This window comes from Lycium ferocissimum, chromosome 5 (genome assembly GCF_029784015.1).
Source record: "Lycium ferocissimum isolate CSIRO_LF1 chromosome 5, AGI_CSIRO_Lferr_CH_V1, whole genome shotgun sequence".
Classification (NCBI taxonomy): domain Eukaryota; kingdom Viridiplantae; phylum Streptophyta; class Magnoliopsida; order Solanales; family Solanaceae; genus Lycium; species Lycium ferocissimum.
In genome coordinates, this window is record NC_081346.1 from 43,404,491 (window position 1) to 43,426,026 (window position 21,536).

General features: G+C 36.2%; 1 protein-coding gene and 1 pseudogene across 2 annotated transcripts; one reads left to right on the forward strand and one right to left on the reverse strand.

Moving 5' to 3' along the window:
• Positions 1–892: 892 nt before the first annotated feature.
• LOC132056834 (KH domain-containing protein At2g38610-like) lies at positions 893–6,584 on the reverse strand. 2 transcript variants are annotated; one of them, XM_059449207.1, is made up of 8 exons: positions 6,559–6,584; positions 6,356–6,470; positions 6,117–6,208; positions 4,682–4,833; positions 3,255–3,374; positions 3,045–3,161; positions 1,975–2,118; positions 893–1,561 (listed from the first exon to the last, which is right to left on the reverse strand). In XM_059449207.1, the coding sequence occupies exons 2-8, from the start codon at positions 6,433–6,435 to the stop codon at positions 1,415–1,417; spliced, it is 852 nt and encodes a 283-aa protein (XP_059305190.1). In that variant the 5' UTR covers positions 6,436–6,470; positions 6,559–6,584; the 3' UTR covers positions 893–1,414. The 2 variants fall into 2 exon arrangements, with proteins under 2 accessions (XP_059305190.1, XP_059305189.1); XM_059449206.1 differs by lacking the exon at positions 6,559–6,584 and having other exon boundaries at positions 6,356–6,515.
• A 7,734-nt stretch (positions 6,585–14,318) lies between these two features.
• LOC132057770 (uncharacterized) lies at positions 14,319–15,072 on the forward strand (annotated as a pseudogene).
• Positions 15,073–21,536: the final 6,464 nt, after the last annotated feature.

The following is a 21,536-nucleotide window of genomic DNA, read 5'->3' on the forward strand; positions in this document are numbered from 1 at the left end:
TACTTCGGGGCACTTTACAACCCCTAAAACGACGATCCAAAATTTAGGTATACTTGATGTATTGAGGCTACATTATTGTTCGTAGAAAAAGACATCAGGTTCTATATAAAATGTTGATATTCCGGAGTTTTAAGACATGACTAATCTTTGGTCAAAGTATGAAAAAAACGTGAATTTCAGAACTTTGAAATTATACAAGGTGTGGGGAAAATAAAACTAACTCCTATTGAGCACAAAATTAATGCGCAATAGGACTTAACTATAGCCGTCACAGTTAACTGCTATTGCGCACTAATTTTGTGGGCACTTTTGTAACTTTTTTTCTTTGTGACTTATTTTGGGTCAAAATCCCACTTTTGAGGTCATTTAAGTTGTGGACTCACCAAAACATAGGCAGATTCCTTCACAGTACCAAAGGATAGGCAGATTCATTCACGGAACATTTACATGTAATTTGTTTCAAGAAGAAGAAAAAGCTAAGAAATCAATGATATCAAAAGTTTCCTTGATTGACTACCAGTTAAATATTTTTTAAAAGTTAGCTATAACTATATGCATCCATCATCATCCAAATAGGCAGCCCGTGATTTACACGTTTCACTAATATTGTCCCAGTGTACTAGCATAAAAAAATTCATTACGAGGATTGCTCGTTCATTAATCAGTTTTATGTTAATTGTCAATGATCCCACTTTTTTAAAATTAAGACTTGTTATTAATCATTCGCAAGCAGAAGAGCAAAGACTAGCGTACAAGAACTTTAGAGCATGGAGCTAAAAATAGATTGCTTTAGGCCATTGTAAGCACAATAAACAAACAGATTAGCAAATGTAATCATCGAAGAAAGAACTTAAAAAATGTCCTATTTCAACAGGAACAAAAATGTTACACATGGCAATAATAGGTGAATATATATTAGGAGATGATACACAAATCCAACTCCAGTCAAAGCACCAATATTGGTGTCTCTTTGATAATAATTGTCCAATGTGACTCAGAACATAATGGACACGTCAAGGAAAAACCTAATGGCTTCAAACTGCTAACACTACAATGTACCAATAACAGCATATTTCACACTACAATTACTAACACAAGAATAAATCAATGAAGTTTACAGGGACTGACTGACTGACATGATCAAACTTAAATAAAAAAGCCAACTGTATAAATCATAAGTTGTAAATTTTCCTTTTTACTCTCTTTTCGTTTCTGTTGTTTTTAAAAAATAAATAAAACCCAAAAGCAAACCAAAAAATCACCCGCAAGGACCTGTGTGTCTATTTATATCTTGGGTTTAGGTAGTGATGCGGATATGATGTATGTTGAGAGGAATGCCCCCCTGGCATGCCTCTCGCTATCCGAGTAGTACAAACGTCTCTTAGGTCAACAACTTCAATGTCTCTCATCTCTCTCAACGGCCAGTCTTGGGACGCTTCATTCCACTAGTATTGAAAGGAGAGACACTACCACTTGGTCCCGGGCTCTCTTCCCTGAAATTTGAATTTATCAGGGCAAGTTCACGCAACTGCTGTCTCTTTATGAAGTCCTGTGATTCATCCTGTTGATAAAACCATATGAAAATAAAAATTTGAGAAGGCAGGATTATGATGTGTGTGAACTGGTAAAAAATTACTTTCTACACTTGAAATAAAAGAGGAATGGGACTATCATTTGCTTCAAAAAAAGAAGTGCAACTAATAGGAGAATTTCTCTCATCAAAGAAAAAACGAAAGAGGAAATAATTAGGAATGATCTAGAAGCCGCTTATTATATCTCAATATGCAATATTGAGATATAAATAGTTGTTGTGGTCAAGCACCTCTGTAGTCAACTTTTCAAAGAAAAAGATAAGGTAACAAAATTTTAGCATCTCTACTATCAACTGTTAACTTATTTGATTTTTATGCACCATCAATTATGCTATAAAGTCTTGCAAATTTCCAATGAGAGAGCGAAATCTGAGATACATACCACGGGCTTGAGCAACTCCTCTATTATTTCCTGTGCCTGTCTCAATCTCATATCCACAACGCTGGCTGGCAAATCAGCTTCAATTAATATGTGGAGTGGTTCATTCAGGTGCTCGTATCCTGGTCTTCCCCTTAGTTTCTCCTCCTTGAAATTATCAATCATGAAAATATGTTAGGATTTCAATGATACAGCTCACACATATAACTCCGCAAGATACAATGAACTATTTAGAAATGAGTCTACAAATTGAATAGTCTCTAACCGCCTTTTTGTTTTTAGTGATTGGGGAGTCTTATTTCTGTATAAACTGAACTTTCAAATACCAAAAGTCTGGCCTATATTCCAATTAATATTGTTAGTATTAATAAACAAAAAATCACAAGGGAACTAAACAGAAACTTGATAGATGTAATATGATCTTCCTCTTGCTTTATCCAGTTCCACTACACTAACTGATACTTGCATTTCACACAACTTCTGGCGCTCTCTGAACTATAAGAGTACTTTTTAACAGATGCAATAACTTCTTTTTATTTCACGCGTCCCAAGAACTAGCATTCAACTTCTTCCACCATTTCTACTCTCCGTCCTTTAATCTTCTAGAATCTTGCTTTATTAAAAGGAACTTCAATTCAGTGAATCAATTACATCTCCACACTGAATATCCAATTTGGATAGGTCACTTCATCATATTTAAGACCTTGGTTGCTGGGGAAGTCAAACCCTTCTTATATTAAGATACTTAAGAGGATAATGTGAGAAAACTACAACAAATAGAAAAATCCAGCTGCGCTTCTTTTTTAAATGCTTAGGGAAAAAACTACAGCCCATCAAAAAGGATGTTGGAAACCTGACATTTATTTATTTATTAATTCAAATAGGTATAAGGAAAAGACCTGATAATTAATCAATCAATTACACCAAAATCCCAAAGTAGTTTGAAGTCGATAAAACCTGACAACCATTGCCTCTAACAATTATGCTGTTAATATTATCTCTACAATTATAGTTGCGCTACAATCAACCACACAATCCAACAGCAGCGAGAAAGAAAAGAAATTGAGAACTACCTTGTCCGGATCTTTTATTGACCCTTTTCCTCTAATAAAAACACGACATCCTGTCGTAGCTTCCACCCGTTTCAATGAATTCCCTCTGGGGCCCAGAAGTCGCCCAACAAAATTAAACTGAAATCCACATTGAAGTTAGTTCAAGGTTCAGACAAGGCTATACTACTAAGCTATATCACTGCGATTAAGCAACAACACTAACAGCCTTACATTTGGATAAGTGTCTACTGGAATTTCTAAGCGCAATATTCTTTTCACAGTGTACGAACTAGGACTTGCTGGGGCCCCTTGCCAGTCCATTGACATTCCAGGAGGTCCACCACTTAACCTCTGCCACACATTAGATAAAATATTTTAGATAACATAACGAAAAATACTAGCAAAGAAGAAGAGAACCAGTTGCTGACAACACAAAATGTTTGATACTTTGGATTGAAAAATTGAAAAAGGGCCGACTGACAGAGAATTAAGCAAAAAAGAAACTACTAATCATTCTGAAATTGTTCAATGGGAGCAAAATGCACACAGCTATAAAGCTGAAACCAGTCAGGAGATGTTGACCTTAAGTACAACTGATGTGCCAACCAGTATGCGATTATAGCCTCCAAAATGAGCTAGAAACCCTGTGTATTCTTCACTCATTTTTCAGCAAAAACTCTGCATTCCTACTTTCACATTACTACACTCAGAGAAATGATAAAACGAAAATCTTCAGTGAACTAATTTTGCATTTTAAGGGTTCACCTTTGGTTTTTTAGGGGTTCAATCTTCTGGTATTATGAGAAATTGATGCTGGGTGGAAAAACCGACGAGATAACACAAATACGATGAATCAAACATCTTTGTTCCCAAAATCTATATACAGAATATTTAGCTCGACAGTCACATCAGCCTTGTTATCGAAAGATATTCTGAAGCATCGAAAATTTATGTCCATATTCTGTGCAGTTCACATCCACAAGGCTTCAAAATTATATATGGAATGCATCAGAGAGTTGAGATCCCTCCAATGTCGGCATATGCTTGTTTCAACTCTAGATGAACCAGATGACCGTACTCTGCCGCTAATGGACAAATATAACACCCAAAAGGAAATGCATGAGTAGGAAAACCAAAAACCTAGAGAGCATCCACGTCTGAAGTGACATCTTCACAGTTCTTTCTCTCTTTTAATTTGGCATACCTTCAATCCCTTTTAGCTTTATCTCTTGGTCAATATTTGCTATTTATAATTGTTTTCTCTCATAGAAAAGAGGGATAATTTCTAAATTAATTATTAGCATGTTGATTTTTTGACAATTAATTTATGTATTTTAACGCCTATCTTAGAGAAAGAAAAATTGAATTCTACAACATATATGTAAATTTTCCACAGAATATCTCTCAAAATTTAGAATATCTTTATAGCTCTATTTTTATAATTTTGAATATTTTTAGACAATTAATTTATGTATTTTAATCCCAACATATATGTAAATTTTCTTAAACTTATTTTTTAGATTTTGAATATTTTTAGCCGAATCCGACTCTCGGATCCGCATCCGTGTCGGATACCCGCACCCGATTCCGAGAAACTTAGGTTAAAAGAAGACATTTGCCACTTTGAGCCAAGTGTCGATAACATAAAAAACAATTACCTCCGGAGGAAGCCCATTCCAACCACTCAATCCTGCTCCAGCAACATTTGACATAAGGTTTGCTGAACCCATAGGACTGGGACTTCTATGTCGCAATCTGTCTAGTTCACCAAATCCTTGGTTCGGCAACATTCCAGAAACCCTTAAAATCTCTGAAAACCAGAACATATTTACCAAGCATCAATCAATGATATTGCAATAGGTTGATGACCACAAAGAGGAAGAAAAAATAGTTTTAACACCATAGCCACTATGATTATCACCAAAGTTTGGGAAAGAAAAAGCAGATAAAGTTCCGCAACATTAAGAAGATAAACATGTCATGCCATTTACCCTGGAGGACTGAGGGAAAAACTGCAAATATCACAAGACTTAAATTCTTAATAAATTCAAGTTGCACATTAAACCTAACTGATCCAAACCAAGGGTCCTTGACAAATGCAATTTGATTATTTGCATCCCGAGCACATCCGAAGGTCACTAAACTGGTCAGATAGCATTTCCGTCAAAGATTTAGATCACATACAAGACTCCACACTCTCCAGCAAGTAATTCCAAAAAATGACTGCTCCATCACCTTACTCTCTCATTTTCAATTTTTTAAGCTTTTTAGTAGAGTGTGACAAGACCGTACAGCCAAAGGTGACAAGTGCCCTTAGGGTAAAAGTTCAAACTTGAATAGCTAATTGATAAGACCCACAATTTGCTGTCCAAACAAGTCCCACTAAGCTTGAATCAATTCCCCAACGATTAGGTTCATGGTTGTTTGGACAAAACAGGTTATATCTATTTGAAAAGATGCAATTTGCTGAATAAAAAGAATTTTATTTGTGCCCTTATAATTCTGTCCATTTATTTGCATAATCTTATAATTCTGTCCATTTATTTGCATAATTTAGTAATTTAGAGCTTTGCTTGTGATTCATGTCTCTCAAATGCGAGGCATTGCGATTCTCTTCCATTTGCATCGCTTTCATTTCAACAGCAGAAGGATACATGAAACTTCAGTCTAGACAGAACCAAGAAGAGTAAAATGTAAAAGGGCAGCCTCGATGCACAAAGCATCCCGTGTTAGTAGGGACGGGGGAAGGGCCGCACGCTAAGGGGTGTGATGTAGTTAGCCTAACCTAATGCAAGCATTAGTGGCTGGCTGCTTCCACAGCTCGAACCCGTGACCGGCTCCCCTTCAAGAAGAGTAAAATGTAAAAAGATTTAATTTTTTCCATTCTCACTCCCCATCTAGGGGACAGGAACAAATATAGTGAATCCAATGGTTCCTAGTGAAGGTAAAAAACAATTAGGTCAGATCTAGCTTGTCATCTATAACCACAAGAAACCATAAGAACATGCTCAAAATGCTGCTAAACCCCACAAAAACCCAAAATAACACAGATCCAACACAAGAAATTAATAAAATAAGAAATAAAAAAGTTACCTTGATTCAAGAGTCTGCTACATATGGGAAGAACTTGCATGAAAGGTCCAAGCTTTTGATGCTCAGCCAACAGCTCTGATAAGTACTGATTACTAAGATGTTTTCCAAAAGAAAGAACAAAAAACACTTGAAAGATCAAACCCCACATAGCCAAATTCAAATTTGAGTAACAAACATAAGTTAAAAAAATCAGAAAAAGAGAAAATTAATTAAATGATAGGATAGGAGAAAAGGGATACCTGTCAACATCAGGTGTACTTCTAATCTGAGGAGAAGCAGCTCTAGCAGGTGAAAAGTTGGGATTATATAAACCTGACATAGCTTTAGCCTTTTTCCAGGTGAAGAAGCTTTACACTGAAATGGCACACACAGTTATAGCGGCACAACAAAGGAAAACAAAAGAAAAGAAAAGAAAACACAAACAGAAAAGAGAGAGACAAACCTTGAAAAGGGTTTTTAATATTTTTTTATTTTGTGTAAATAAAGGGTGAAGTGTCTAATAAAAGTCTGTGAAATTGTGTTGGCAGAAACAAAGCCAAATCTTTTATTTCTTTTTCTATTATTTGAAAAACTTGGTAGGCGTTTGGCCATAGAAATTAAATATGTTTTACTCCCTCTTGAATAAAAAAGAGTGTCAACGTATTAAATCAAGAAAGAATTAACTTTATCTTTTCATATTTACCCTTATTAAGTGCTACGGGATCAAATCCTGATACCTATTTAATTATAAGCAGTTTAGTCAAATTACCTATTTTTTCTAGGAGTTAGTATTTTCTTAAGAAATGTGCAAATGACTAAGTAGACACCCTTTTTGATCCGGAGGAAGTACTTTTATTGAAATTTTAGAAGTTGGAGTTGAAGATGAAATTGTGTTTGGTTATAATTTTTGTAAAAATATTTAGCTGTTTGAATGTACTGAAAGTAAAGAAAGTGAAAAAGGGTTTTAAGTGTTTTCCATATTCCAAATACAACTTCAGGTTTAATTCAAATTTTCATGATTTTCAAATAAAATGGAAAAAAGAATTTGGGAAAGAAGTGCATAATTCTCACACCCAAACGGGTCCTTAAACTGACTATACTAGTAGTAGTATAATTAGGTAGTGTATCAAATTATGCTAATGGAGAAAAATCTTTCAAAGAATAGTATGTAATTGATGATAGTTATTAGTCTAATAATTGTGTGTCTACACAGACTGTGCTGTCCCCTTCTGTTTCTATCTAACGTGTGAATGCAAAGAACGGCGAGAATAAAAATGTCAACCATATTTAAAGAGTTGATTAATTTGCGTTCGGTGCCTAACTACTCGCCGTTCCAAAGATTAAGGAAACACAAATAATCTTTTTAAGACAAAATAGTTTAAGGTGTTTGACTAAGCTTATAAGTAGGGTGTTAATAGTTCGATTCACTTCGGCCTACTATTTTATAAAACTCATATCATATCATTTTTTTGGTTACTTTATTTTATTTAATTAAAATTAGACTTTTTGAAACCGTATCAATCATCTCAGTTTTTTCGGGATTGATACGATTTGGTTATATTTTAATATATTTATTACAATTGCCTTGTAAAGAAAACAAGGGAAAGTTATGAACACGATAACACTCATGCTTGTATAGGACGTTAGCCAACACTCCCTAAACATTTTTGTTGATAAAAAGGTGATTAACTAAAGGAAATAGCTTTGATGATATTTTGACATTTTAATACAAAATTGCTTATCAGCATCTTTTTATCAAAGATATTAACTACTTTAATATTAATATTAGAACTTTTAGCAAAACACATAATTATGTTTTTATAAAATTAACTTCAACACCAAATTGTGCTTTTCGGCTACTTTTAATCAATTAATTCAAACGAATTCTAAACTTGCCCATATATATAGTCAAATTGAATAATTTTACCCTTCACATTTTGGCACAAATTAATTCAACCGTTTGAACTAAGCATTGTTTTGAATTTCACCTCTAATTCGAAACTCTAACTTGAGAATAATTTTAAATTATAGTAAATTCTTATGGATAAATACAGACCCTTTTCCAGGTGAAGCTTTACACTAAAAAATATAATTTTTCAAATTATCCCTCGTTAGTTTAAATCATATATCTCTCAAATATAGATATAATAACTCGTTTCTTCTCTTCCTTTTTTGTGTTTAACTATATTTTTATTAACAAAACTCTTTATATATATATATATGTGTGTGTGTGTGTGTGTGTGTGTGTGTGTGGGTGTGTGTGTGTTACGTTTTTAAATTCTAAAACAATAAAAGTTAAAAATATTTCACAAAACATATTTAAATCATTTCTCTAATTAAATATACTATATTAAAATAACATCAATATTGCATTTTTTTGTAATTTGTCAATCAAAAGCACTTCTTAAAAAATTGTTCAAACAAAAATTAATTTTATCCAAAAATATTATTCTGAAAAGGTGTTTTAACTAAAGCATTTTTTAAGCTAAGCAATTTTTAAGGGTTTTGCTAAAGAAATTCTAAATGTAATAAAATCATTTTTATTTAAATATTTTAGAAAACTAATGTTTACGAATGAGGATAAAAATGTACTGCGAGATCCCGCACGAGGCAGATAAAATCCAGGTAGGATCTCCATTTTAGGTAGGTGACAAAAAGAGCTTAATTTATCAACTAGAATTGTGATAGGATGACAAATATTCCTTTATTTTTAATTAGATGTATCGTATTCCTTCTTTATTAGGAATGATTTTACCCCTCAATGTGAAAACATTCCAGCCCGAATTTACATTTAATCGGACCCCAATTACGAATACCGAACACTGAATACTTGGTGATAAATCATAAAATAAAAAGAGTTCATTTTAACTTTTTTCAAAAAAGAAAAGCAGAAAATGTCGGAATTTTCACAGCCACCGAGGAGAGTGTTTTTAACCCTGAGTAGTGTCAGTTATTTGTGATTTTCTTGTAGTGAACACGTGTAAGGCATGCAAAAGGAAAGTGGACCCCAGTGAGGAGCATGCTGCCAATGGTTATTGATGTTGCCAACCAAGTGTTAGCTGGAGGGACAGGGTGGCCGACATTTCCTCCAACGGTGCCGTTTCTGTCTCCTTAATAATAATTTTACTTTTTTTTGTGGATTCTAAGGGCTGCTTGGTTGGGGACTAAATTATCACGGGATCATTATTTTAAAATTATAATTCATGGGTTAATTTATCCCACTTGGGAGATGAGATAAAATTATTGCAATTTTGATGGAATAAGGTGGATATCCAGAAATAAGTTTGAGATTAAATTTATACAGTATTATTTTTGGGTGACGGTATACCGACAATTAAACACAATATAAATTAATCTCACACTTAATCCATAGATATTTCACTTTATCTCACCTACCAAACGATCCTAATGGATAAATTTAGACAGTCAACCAAACATAGTATAAATTTAATCTCAATCTTAATTTTGAGATATCTCGCATACCAAACGACCCCTAATGGTTATGCTCCTTCGACGTTGTTTTTCTCCTTTCTATTTTGGTGTTGTGGCCTTTTGCTGGATAAATTTATACCGTCAATTAAACACAGTAAAATTTAAACCCAGACTTAATTTTGGGAATATCTCGCTGACCAAACGACCCCTAATGGTTCTGCTCCTTCGACGTTGTTTTACTCCTTTTTGCTTTGGTCTTTTACTACATAAATTTATACCGTCAATCAAACACAGTATAAATTTAATCTCAATCTTAATTGTAAGATATCTCGCATACCAAACGACCCCTAATGTTTATGCTCCTTTGGCGTCGTTTTTCTCCTTTCTATTTTGGCATTTTGCTGTTCGTGCAATGCATCCTTGCTTAGTTGCTTAGCTGTATGGTCTTCGCAAGAGGAGTCAATTGTAATTGCCATGTCCATGCATGACAGATCAATCAGGATAGTTTTATGTTGTTTGGGTAAGGGATCAACATTGCTCTTTGTAGTATTTTGGGTTTAATTTATCTTGCTGAAAGGAGAAAGTATAGTTTTTTGTTTTTGACCCGTAATGTAACTTGGTAGAAGTTACCGTAAGTTTAGTTTTACTAATATACATTTTCACCTATGGGAATTTTGGAAGACCGCAGGCAGGGCGGGTTTGGAGTGGTTGACTCGATTATTTAATGTCATCTTTAAGACGGCTAAGATGCCCAAAGAATGGCGATGCAGTACAATGACTCCATTGTACAAGAACAAGGGCGACATTCAAAGTTGCAACAACTACAGAAAGATCAGTTGCTGCTTGCACACTATGAAAGTGTGGGAAAGGGTGGTGGAGATGAGGGTGAGGAGAGGCGTGTCTATCTTAGAGAACCAGTTCGGATCCATGCCGGGGCGCTCAACTACAGAAGCTATGCATCTTGTACGGAGACTGGTGGAGTAGTATAGGGAGAGGAAGAGGGACTCGCACATGGTATTTATCGACCTAGAAAAGGCATACGACAAAGTGCTGAGAGAGGTTCTATGGAGATGCTTGGAGGCTAGATGTGTACCTGTGGCATACATTAGGGCGATCAAGGACATGTATGATGGGGCCGAGACCAGGGTAAAGACTATGGGAGGAGACTCAAAGTACTTTCTAGTGGTGATGGGGTTGCACCATGGATCAGCTCTTAGCTCATTTTTATTTTCCTTGGTGATGGGTGGATTTGTCACACACCGATTTATTTAGGGTGTGATGGGCACGACCCCACATCGAACCGAGCAGTTTTCTAACCCGACTCGTATTACATACATAAACTTCCGGACTCTTAGTTAGGCAAAAATGACAAGTACAATAAATATTTTTTGGAGACACTCTTTTGTAATTTACAAATCGACGAGAATCGAATCATAGGGAATCTACTACAAAATCGGAATGACATGTCGGTGATGGAGCGCTCGGAAGACTAACATTCGGAACCCACAACTCGTCTCGCAAGTCTCTAACAACGGTCGAGAACACATATCGGAACATAATCGACACGGCGGCACTCCGGGAGCAAATGGAGCTTGCCAACGCCGCCGGAACATCTCCTACAAAGGCCCGTACTCATCACGGGTGTACACAACGCGGCATAAACGCAACCCCCGAAGAACAGGGGTCAGTACGGAATATGTACTGAGTATGTAAACATAGAGACCAACAAACAGAGTTATAACTAAACAAGAATATACAAACATAAAAGTAATGACCGTGAGTATCGAAATGCTTACTCATAAAACATAAACGGATGCATATGAGAAAACATGCCATATAGCCCCCATCATGGGACTCGGCGAACAAAGTGGTCGCCCACGACGTTGGCGCCACAACAAATCATATCAAATCGAAATGCGCGCGCATATCATAGCATATCGTACGATGTACATCATATCATATCATATCATATCATATCGAGTGTGTACACGGCACATCATACACCATAACCCATACATATATACCCCCCCCCACACCGAGGCACGGCGAACAATGCGGTGGAATACGCGTGATAACATATCCTGCCCGGCTCGGTGAAGGAAGCATTGAGGCATCCACGAATAGAGTAGTGAGAAACCAAATGCAATATCATATGTAAATCATTTACGGAGAGATAATCATAACTGCTTGGATGATAGATCTTATAGCAAACATTTGATAACAACCGTAGCATGAGTCTTTCGAGATCGAAAGTTTTGTACCAAACTAATCTTCTGAAGTAGTTACAAATCCCAAAGTAGGTCATATGATTCAAATAAATAATTATATCGTTAATCTTTAGGAGTTGGAAAGGTAGTTTAAAATATCTCTTAATTTTTAATTCAAAAGTAGTTCAAACGGATTAATAAGAAATAACCGGAAAAAGTGGGCCTACCTCGGTCAAATGAGGTGGCGTATGTAAATTACATATATTGAACTTCATAACGTCATTCATAAAGATTCTAAGGTATTCGAGATTTCACTTACACAAGTTCTAGAGGTTCAAACAATTTTTCTAACTATTCGCACAATTTTCAATTCAATTCTCTTTGAATGAAAATGGGGCGTTTTGGACGTAAATTCCGAGGAGTAGAGTTGTCCCCAAGGTCCAAATTCAAGCCTAAGTACAGCTAAGACATGCGAGAAGGAATGGGAGAGCTTTACATACCTTTCTTGCCCTTTACGCTTGCCAAAACTCAATCCCGTTTCGTCCAAAACCTACAAATGGTCACATTTACCAATTTACTATTCATAAGGCTTAGAATTCCAATCTTAACTAATACTTGTCTATAAAAATTTGGGCAGCATCTTCCCCCCTATACATATAACACCCCGAGATTCAAACTCGGCCAAAACAATAACAACCACACCAACAACAATATATACAACATCAATAGTCGACTAGGAACGCATTCTAGCGTAAATAGTCTTATTTTCCAAATAATGCAACAACTCCAAATCCAACTCTACACTTACAAACCAATATCAATATTTCATATTCACATACTTATTTAAGATCATTCAAACATAAACCAAGTGCATTCCAAGCTATATATCCAATTGTCAACAATTCCATCAATTAACATATTCAATCCAAAATTCTTATATATGCAACAAAACCATTCCAACACATTTTCTACTTACTAATTCATCTCCAACAACCATAATCTACACTTTAACAACTTCATTATCTTAATATCATAAAATCACATTAATATGACATAATTCTCTACATTCCATTTTCATGCCAACTTAACTCATATATCCTTCATATACATTGTGAAGATCACAACAACACAACTAACATGTTAAACAAAATAAATCCAACATTATCTCATCAATATATACCACACGGCCAACATGCCAATTTTCCAACTTCATCCAATTTCCATTCAACTTTCATTTCCAATATACATTCCACAATAACCACAACTAGAATACAACTTAAAATTCAACTCATTTCAACTACACAACATTCCATACACACGGCTATATACATATATTCATACCCACTTTGCAAACTTCCATATTTCCATAAGTTCTACTCATTTCCATAAACTACAACACAAACAAACCTTCATAACATAATAACAAGGAATTAATTCTTACCTTTTTCCCCTTAGTTCTTCACTTGTCCAAAGTGTGAGATTGAAGAAACTATTGCTCAATCTTCCAAAATAATTACACCAAGTTGTAGAGGAACCTTGAATTAGTAGGAATATAACAAGAAAGTAATTTTGGAACAAGATTTTGAGGGTGAATTTTCCCATGGGCAAACCGAAATGCCTTCTTTTTTGTTCTTGTTTTTCTTGTTTTTCTCCTTCTTTTCTTTGTCTTGAAAGTTCTATGAATTTGGATGATTAAGTGGTCTTTTATTTATTGACCACATGACTTAATTCCATGGGCTTGGATCTTTTTTATGGGCCATGGCCGAATGGCCTCTATTGGGCTTCATCTTCTCTCTTTTTTTTTTTTTTTTTTCCATGGGCCTAATTCGGTTGGCCCCGAGTTGGGCTAGTCCACTGACCTTTCGACCTTAAAACGTCCATATCTCCTTGTACCGATGTCACCCGGGAACCCACGACCTATGGTTGGAAAGCTAATTCAATTATCTACAACTTCTATATCTTGGTATTTTTCCAAATTCCAAACTTATAATACCGTTTTTGCCCCTCGAATCCAGGTCACCCGAAAACGTTTTCTTAAAAATTTTCGTTTGGAGGGCTTCCACTTTGATTTGGCCCAAGGGTCCTTCATGAGTTGTGTTTAACTTCACGTATGTGATTCATATAACTTGTCACATGTCCGAAAAAAAAATCTCGATGTGCGGGCCCCATCTCAACTTACAAATAATCCGGCGTACAAAAGTACGGGATACGATACTATCGACGAGAGTTTAAATTACGTAGCTACAACATGATTGTCAATTTTGAGGAAGCACATGTCACGCTCATACTCCAAAAATGCGGGGTATAACAGGATTGTCGCGGCAAATTCAAGGTGAGGTGCCATGGTGTATGTTATTTGCGGATGACATAATCCTAATTGACGAGTCTCGCAACAAGTTAACGCTGTCGGAGGTTTGAAGACAAACTCGAGTCTAAAGGGTTCAAGTTGAGTATGACCAAGACGGAGTACTTGGAGTGCATGTTCAGTGATATAGTGCATGAGGCTGACGTGGAAGTGAAGCTTGGCACCCAGGTCATACAGAAGAAAGATAGTTTCAAGTATCTTGGGTCTATTATACAATGAAATGGGGAGATTGATGATGACATCACACACCGTATTAGTGCAGGGTGGATGAAATGGAGGCTTGCCTCTGGAGTGTTATGTGACAAGAAGGTGCCACCAAAACTTAAAGGCAAGTTCTACAAAGTGGTGGTTAGACCAACTATGTTATATGGGGCGAAGTGTTAGCCAGTCAAGAAATCTCATGTTCAGAAGATGAAAGTGGCGGAAATGAGAATGCTGCGATGGATGTGTGGGCACACTCAGAGCGATACAATTAGGAATGAAGACATCCGAGACAAGGTTGGAGTAGCCTCAGTGGAAGACAAGATGCGGGAAGCGAGGCTGAGATGGTTTGGGCATGTGATGCGGAGAGATGCAAATGCCCCAGTGTGGAGGTGCGAGAGGGGTCGGCTAGCGACGATTTCAGAAGAGGTAGAGGTAGGCCGAAGAAGTGTTGGGGGGAGGTGATTAGACAAGACATAGCGCATTTCTTGCTTACCGAGGACATGATCTTAGATAGGAGGGTATGGAGGACTCATATTAGGGTAGAAGGCTAGTAGGTAGTCGCATTTATCCTTTCTTACGAGTAGTTATATTGCTCTATAGTTTCTTGTCTCTTGATTTTTGCGAGTATGTGTTGGTTTATAATGGCTTATTTACTTTCATTGTTTTCATTTTCATAATTGCTTTGATTTGTTTGCCCGTATTTGACCTTTCCTATGTTTTTTCTTGAGCCGAGGGTCTTCCGAAAACAGCTTCCCTACCTAAGGTGGGGGTAGATACACCTCCCTGCTCCCCACCCCGTTGTGAGATTCACTGGGTATGTTGTTGTTATTGTTGTAAATCACTCAACTATAATAAATTTATATGATTACGGTAAATACATGATGGGGGTAAGTATTGACCGTGTAATTTTCAATGTGAAGTATAATGAGGGTGATTTCATATCATAATCAAAGCCAGAAAGTTAAATTATATTTTAACACATGAAGTTCTATCATTCACGCCGACGCTCTGTTAATAACAAGTACGAAAATATTTGCTAACCATAAGAATATAAATAAACCCAAAATATAACACGACTTAAAATTAAGTAATTTCACAAGTAGTAGTAAGGCCAAATTTTATACATTTTCCCTTCTTTTATTTTTACTCTTTAAGACTTCTAACAGGTATAGATTCAATTTTTTAACATACAAATAAACTAAATGGGTGTCAAATGCCCATCGACATTATGAATCAACTACCGCTTAATAGTTTTGATTCTTGCAATATTTAAATAGATAAATTAAATGGGTTTTGGGTTGTCAAATGTCCATCAATGTTTCTTCAAATATTGTTGAAAAGAGCTGAACTGTAAATAAAATATGGGTGGGTGGAAATTTTAGCGAGCTCTTCGAGTGTAATTGCCACTGTATTTCGGGCAATTTGCACGATTGCCCTTCCAAGGCGCTGGTCTTTAATTTTTGCCCCTCAAATTGGTGGTCTTTAATATTTGCCCTTCGCTTAAAAAGATGGCCGAAAATACCTCGAGGTTCTGGGTTTGAAACCCCGCTTAATTAAAAAAATAAAAAATCGCAAGGCATAAGTTCATATGAAACTATGCTTATTCCCTATGTAGTTATATAGAAACTATGCCGGACACGGCAAAGATTTTTATGAAACTACATAGAACCTGCCTATAGACATAATTGCGAAATTAAGGCAGAACTTCATTTCCACGAACCTTTGCCGGACAAGGCATTAGTTCTATGTAACTTTGCCCGAATAGGCATAGGTTCATAGAAACCTATGCCTTGTGAAATTATTATTATTTTCGACTCTGTTGGGGATCAAACCCAGAATCTCTGGTGCGAAAAGGGTACTTTAGCCCACAAATTTTCATTAAATGAGAAGTAGGGGCAAAAATTAAAGACCAGCGAATTGAGGGGCAAAAATTAAAGACCAGTCTGTATGAAGGACCATCCAAGCAATTTTTTGTTGTATGTCAAAGCCCATCTCTCTATTTCTTAGTATTCAGAGTTTTCAAATGACGTCGCGCAATTTGCACGATTTCCTTTATTTGGGGGTGGTCTTTAATTTTTGCTCCTCAAATTGCTGGTCTTTGATTTTGGCCCTTCGCATAAAAATCCTGGATTCTGGGTTCAAACCCCACCTCGGTCAAAAATTTAAAAATAAATAAAAATCGCAAGGCAGAGTTTGAGATTCGCAAGGCAGAGTTTGAGATTCGCAAGACAGAGTTTGCCTGCAAAACTCTACCTTCAGGCAGAGTTTGACTGCAAGCTCTACCTTATGATTACAAACTCTACTTAAGGCAGATTTTTGCCTTAAGACATAGGGCAAACTCCACCTCAAGGTAGAGTTTTGCCTTCAGGTATAAGGAAAAACTCTACCTTAAAGTAGAGGTTTGCATTAAGGCAATTTTTTTTCACTCAGCTGAAATTTTGCAAAACTCTGCCTTAAAGCCTAACTTTTGCCCGAATAGGCCTAATTTTGCTACGAAACTTTGCCTTGCGATTTTTTTTTACTAAGCCGGAGTTCGAACCTCGAGGTATTAGGCGAAGGGCAAAAATTAAAGACCAAAGAATTTGAGGGGCAAAAATTAAAGACCAGCAATTTGAGGGGCAAAAATTAAAGACCAATGCCTTTGAAGGTCAATCCGCGCAAAAAAATGAATTAGGTCTACGCCTACGAAGGATATGAATCATAATATTTGGTATATTCCTTATACATCTTAAAACATTTCCATGTTGTTGGCAGATCCTCGAGGTCTTAACCACTAGCGATTTACTAGCTTCGATGGAACTAGATTAAGGAAGAGTCCAAATTTGTTCACTTATTTTTCGAAATTGTTCAAGTTTGTCATCTATTACATTTTTAATTTATTTATACATTTGTTATTAGCAAATCGCATCGTACCTATCCTTATCATTAACGTAGTTTTTTTGATAACTAACAGATTGTATTAATCACCAGTGCAAAAACTATACAACTCTATAGTCTAGCCAAACACAGCTAGCTATCCAATGAGATTAGTCGCAATAAAACTACAACCTAATAACATAAAGAGAAAGAGCTAAAAAGAAAAGATTCAAAGCTAGTAGTTCTGAATGAGATTGCTAATGCCAGGGGCAGCTCAAACATTGCAAGTGTAGGCTATCTCTCGAGCAATACTATCAAGTACTCAACTTTGCTTTTCAAAAATTCTCTGGTGTCTTTCAATTTAGATAGAGTGTACACTTCAACACATATCATTCTGAAGATTCTGGCTAGTTGAGACTTTCTTCTCCACAATTAATTATCTATCCAAGATGATGCCTCTACGACTGTGTAGTTATAGGTTGTCTGTATCCAAAGCAACATTTTGTTCCATAGTTGTTGGGCATAGGAGCACTTAACAAACAAATGTTCCCTATCTTCATCACAACACTTGCACATAACACAAATTGGTTCTACACTCAAGCCCCATTGTATGATCCTATTAGCAGTCAGCAGTCTTCCGTGTAAGCACAATCACATTGTGCAACATATTTTGGTCGAGTGGCATGTTGAAACATCATAAATTTTCAGTTGATTCTTTCAGGATTACCCAATAATTGCAAGAATTTAGTTCGAATCAAGCTTTTGCCAAGTTGAGAAGAAGTATGCACTTGCTCCAGGATTCTCCAAGAACCAATAATTTGTCTAACCATCCAATATGTCTGGCCAAGCACTGTTAAATTGGTCAAATCCTACTCTTTGACATAGTAGGCATGGATCCACTTTATCCATAACTTATCTTGTTTACTGGTCAGGGCCGACACATTTTTGCTATAGCAGCTTGATTCCAAAGTTGAAGATTTGTGAGGTTAAGGTCACTAGATGCTTTAGGACAACAAACTCTATCTCATGCCATCAGAGCTTTTTGGTGATTGTATTGATACCGGACCACACGTAGCTCCTGCAGTAGGCCTCAATAGCCTTGATCACCTTGACAGGCAATACAAACAGTTGAGTTCAGTATGCTTGAACGCCAAACAGAACACCTTAAACCAGTTGCACTCTTCCTGCATAAGACAATTTTGTAGTAGTCCATTAAGACATTCAATTAGTGATCTTCTCAATCAATGGTTGCCACTGAAGTAGGGTTAGCTTTTCAGTAGAAAGAGGAATGCCTAAATACTTGAAAGGCAACTCTCCATGTGTATACCCCAAATGTCGAAGAACTATGTCTCTATCAACTTGTGCAACTCCCCTAAAATACATTGATCTCTTGCTCAGGTTTTCTTTTAGCCCTGAGGCCTAGGAGAATATTGAGAATGACTTGTGCAAAGCAGATACTGAAGAAGGATCCCCCTTTGAAAAAAGAAGCAGATCATCAATAAAGTCGAGGTTTGTGATCCCCAGCTTTGAGCATCTAGGAGGAAACTTAAAGGATTTATCTACTTTTAAGTTGTTGAAACTTCTGCTTAGATACTCCATGACTATAGGAAATAGAAATGGATAAATGAGATCTCCATGACTAAGTCCTTTAGCAGCATTGAAAAGTTCAGTAGGGGCACCATTAACTAATATAGTGTAGTTAACAGTAGAAATTTAGTAGGAAAACCTAACTCCTTTAGTATTTGTTCCAAATAAATCCACTCAACGGAATCATATGCTTTTTGTAAGTCAATATCAATCATGCACCTGGCAGAGCTATGCTTCCTAGAGTAAGCTTTAACCAATTCATGGGCCAATATTATATTATCAGATATCCTCCAATTCATGAGCCAACATTATATTATCAGATATCCTCCTTGGTATGAAACCGATTGCGCCTCACAAATAATAGAAGCAATAACTTTCTACTTTCTGGAAGCACGACTTTTTGCAATGATTTTGTAGAGTAAGGTGTAACAATCTATAACCTTTAACTGTCACTGGGCTAGCAACTTTAGGACCAAAGTAATAGTGGTGCAAGTTATGGCTTTGTACATTTTTCCAGTGTTTGAATAAATCTTTGACTACTAAACAAACATCCTCTTTGATCACTCCCCGAGCATTTTTTTAAAAACGAGCTTTATCATCTTTTATGCTCTTAAGTCCATCCCAAATTTCCTGGTCAGTGATATTAGCACACAATGCCACCTACTGATGATGTATTAGGACATGCCCTTGTTTCATGACTCTCATATCCACAACAAGCAAACTAGAGATAGAGCAGCCCATTAAGCTATTATAGAATGCAATAATTTTCAGTTCAACGGATTTATGGTCATGCTGTATATGGCCACTCAAAGACATCAGTTTTCTTTGGGGCCTTTCCTTCATAACAACTGAGAAATATATTTTTTAACAAATTACGACCCTGGAGGGGTCATTTTATAAATAATAAAAATGAAGGTATTTACTATAAAAGCAAAAAGCAATAAAATAAAGAAAATCAAAAAAGGAAAGTAAACTCTCATTTGCCCTAAATTCTCGAATACTCGAGATTTCAGGTAGTATGACCTTGGCGATTTCACTTTGATGCTCCAATCAGGTAAGAATCCTTCATCTTCTTTAGCATTTTTAGACTCCATTTTGTAGCTATAGATGTTGTAACAAGATGATTTCTTTGTACAGATGTTGCGAAATTGAATCGATTGATGCTTGAAACCCCGATGCTTTCATTTTTTGCTCTCTATCAGTGACTCTAGGATGAATCTAGTGAAAACTCTACTTGTTTCGCTCTTTGCCATGTTTGTTAATGTGTTTTCCAGCTGAAATTTGTTGCATGTGTTATCTTCTTGCTTACATTACCTCCGCTTGAGTTGTCAGTTCTTGTATCTTTATTTGTCTGTGTGCTTCTATACTTGATCCCTGATTTAAGTTCCGTTTGGTATGATTGAACTCCTTTCTCCGATTTCTTGCTTTATTTCCTCATATATGTTATTCTTCCATGTCCTGTGTGCTTGCATATCCTATAATTTCTTCACTCGAATTCTCATGTCTGGAATTTGTGCTCTGTCACTATGAAGAATCTTTCTTTACTAACGTTCCATGTCTGTGAAGCTAGAAAACCTTAGCTGCTCCTTTGTTTAGGGCATGATTTGCTAGTGAGTTTGCCAGTTTATTGCCCTCTCTGAGCATGTGTCTGTATTGTACCTGAGTAAGACTGCTTAGATCCCTGATTTCATCAATCAAATTAGCAATGCTCCATAGGTGCTTCTATCCTTCAACAAGTATTTACTGTATCAGCTTTGAATCTATCTGAATAATGATTTGATTCATCTTTCTGGTATGGCAATACTTCGTAGCTTCTAACACCACTATTACCTCTGCTTTTATATTTGTTGAAAACCCAATCTCCTTAACCTGTGCATATACCAACCCCTTTTGTATTCCTCAAACAAAAACCAGATGCCCTTCTTCCTGGATTTCCTCTTGAAGCTCCTGTTATGTTTCAAATTAACCACCACGTTGGTGGTAGCTTCCACAATACCTTTGTAACTTTTAGTTGTGGTTTGCACCTCTCCAGTACTTGAATCATATCATTTCACTTATTTGATAAATGTTTAATAGAGGTATTTCTGAATTGTACCAATCTTTGAATTATGGAGAAAATTTGATAGATTCATTTTCCAATAGATCGTTTTCCCCATGCTTGATTTCATTCCTCCTATTCCAAAGTTCTCAAACAACTATAACATGCACAGATTGAAAGATTGGTTTGAGCCTGTGAGAGATAGGAGCTTGCCACCATTTCACAATGATGTGTTGTAGTTGTAGGCCTTCAATACTTATACCTGCAAAAGAACAAACCAAGTCCTATTAGCAGAAAATGATGCGGCAAATAGGTGATGGATCATCTCCTCCATAGGATTTGAACAACACTAGCATCTAGATGCCAAATTGCATCTCATCCTCTGTAGCACATCATCCAGAGGTAACTTAAACATCTAACATCTCCATAGGAAGAAAGAAATTTTGAAAAGAAGCCCTTTAATCCACTTGTACTGATAGATTTTTTTCCTTTGTCCCCTCAACCTCAAATATTCCAGGGCTGACTTTGCTAAAAACTCTCCCTGTATGTCTAACAACCACCATGGTCTATCCTGACATGGTAGTTGTACATTACCTATAATGTGTTGTGCTGCATCATCAGGTACTAGCTTCGCCATATTTCATCTCCCATTCTCAACCACTTTATGCACATTTTGCACCTCTTCATTGTAATATCCATCTGGTAAGCACCTAAGTCAGTTCAATTGTCAAACCAAAATTGGGAATTTTGCA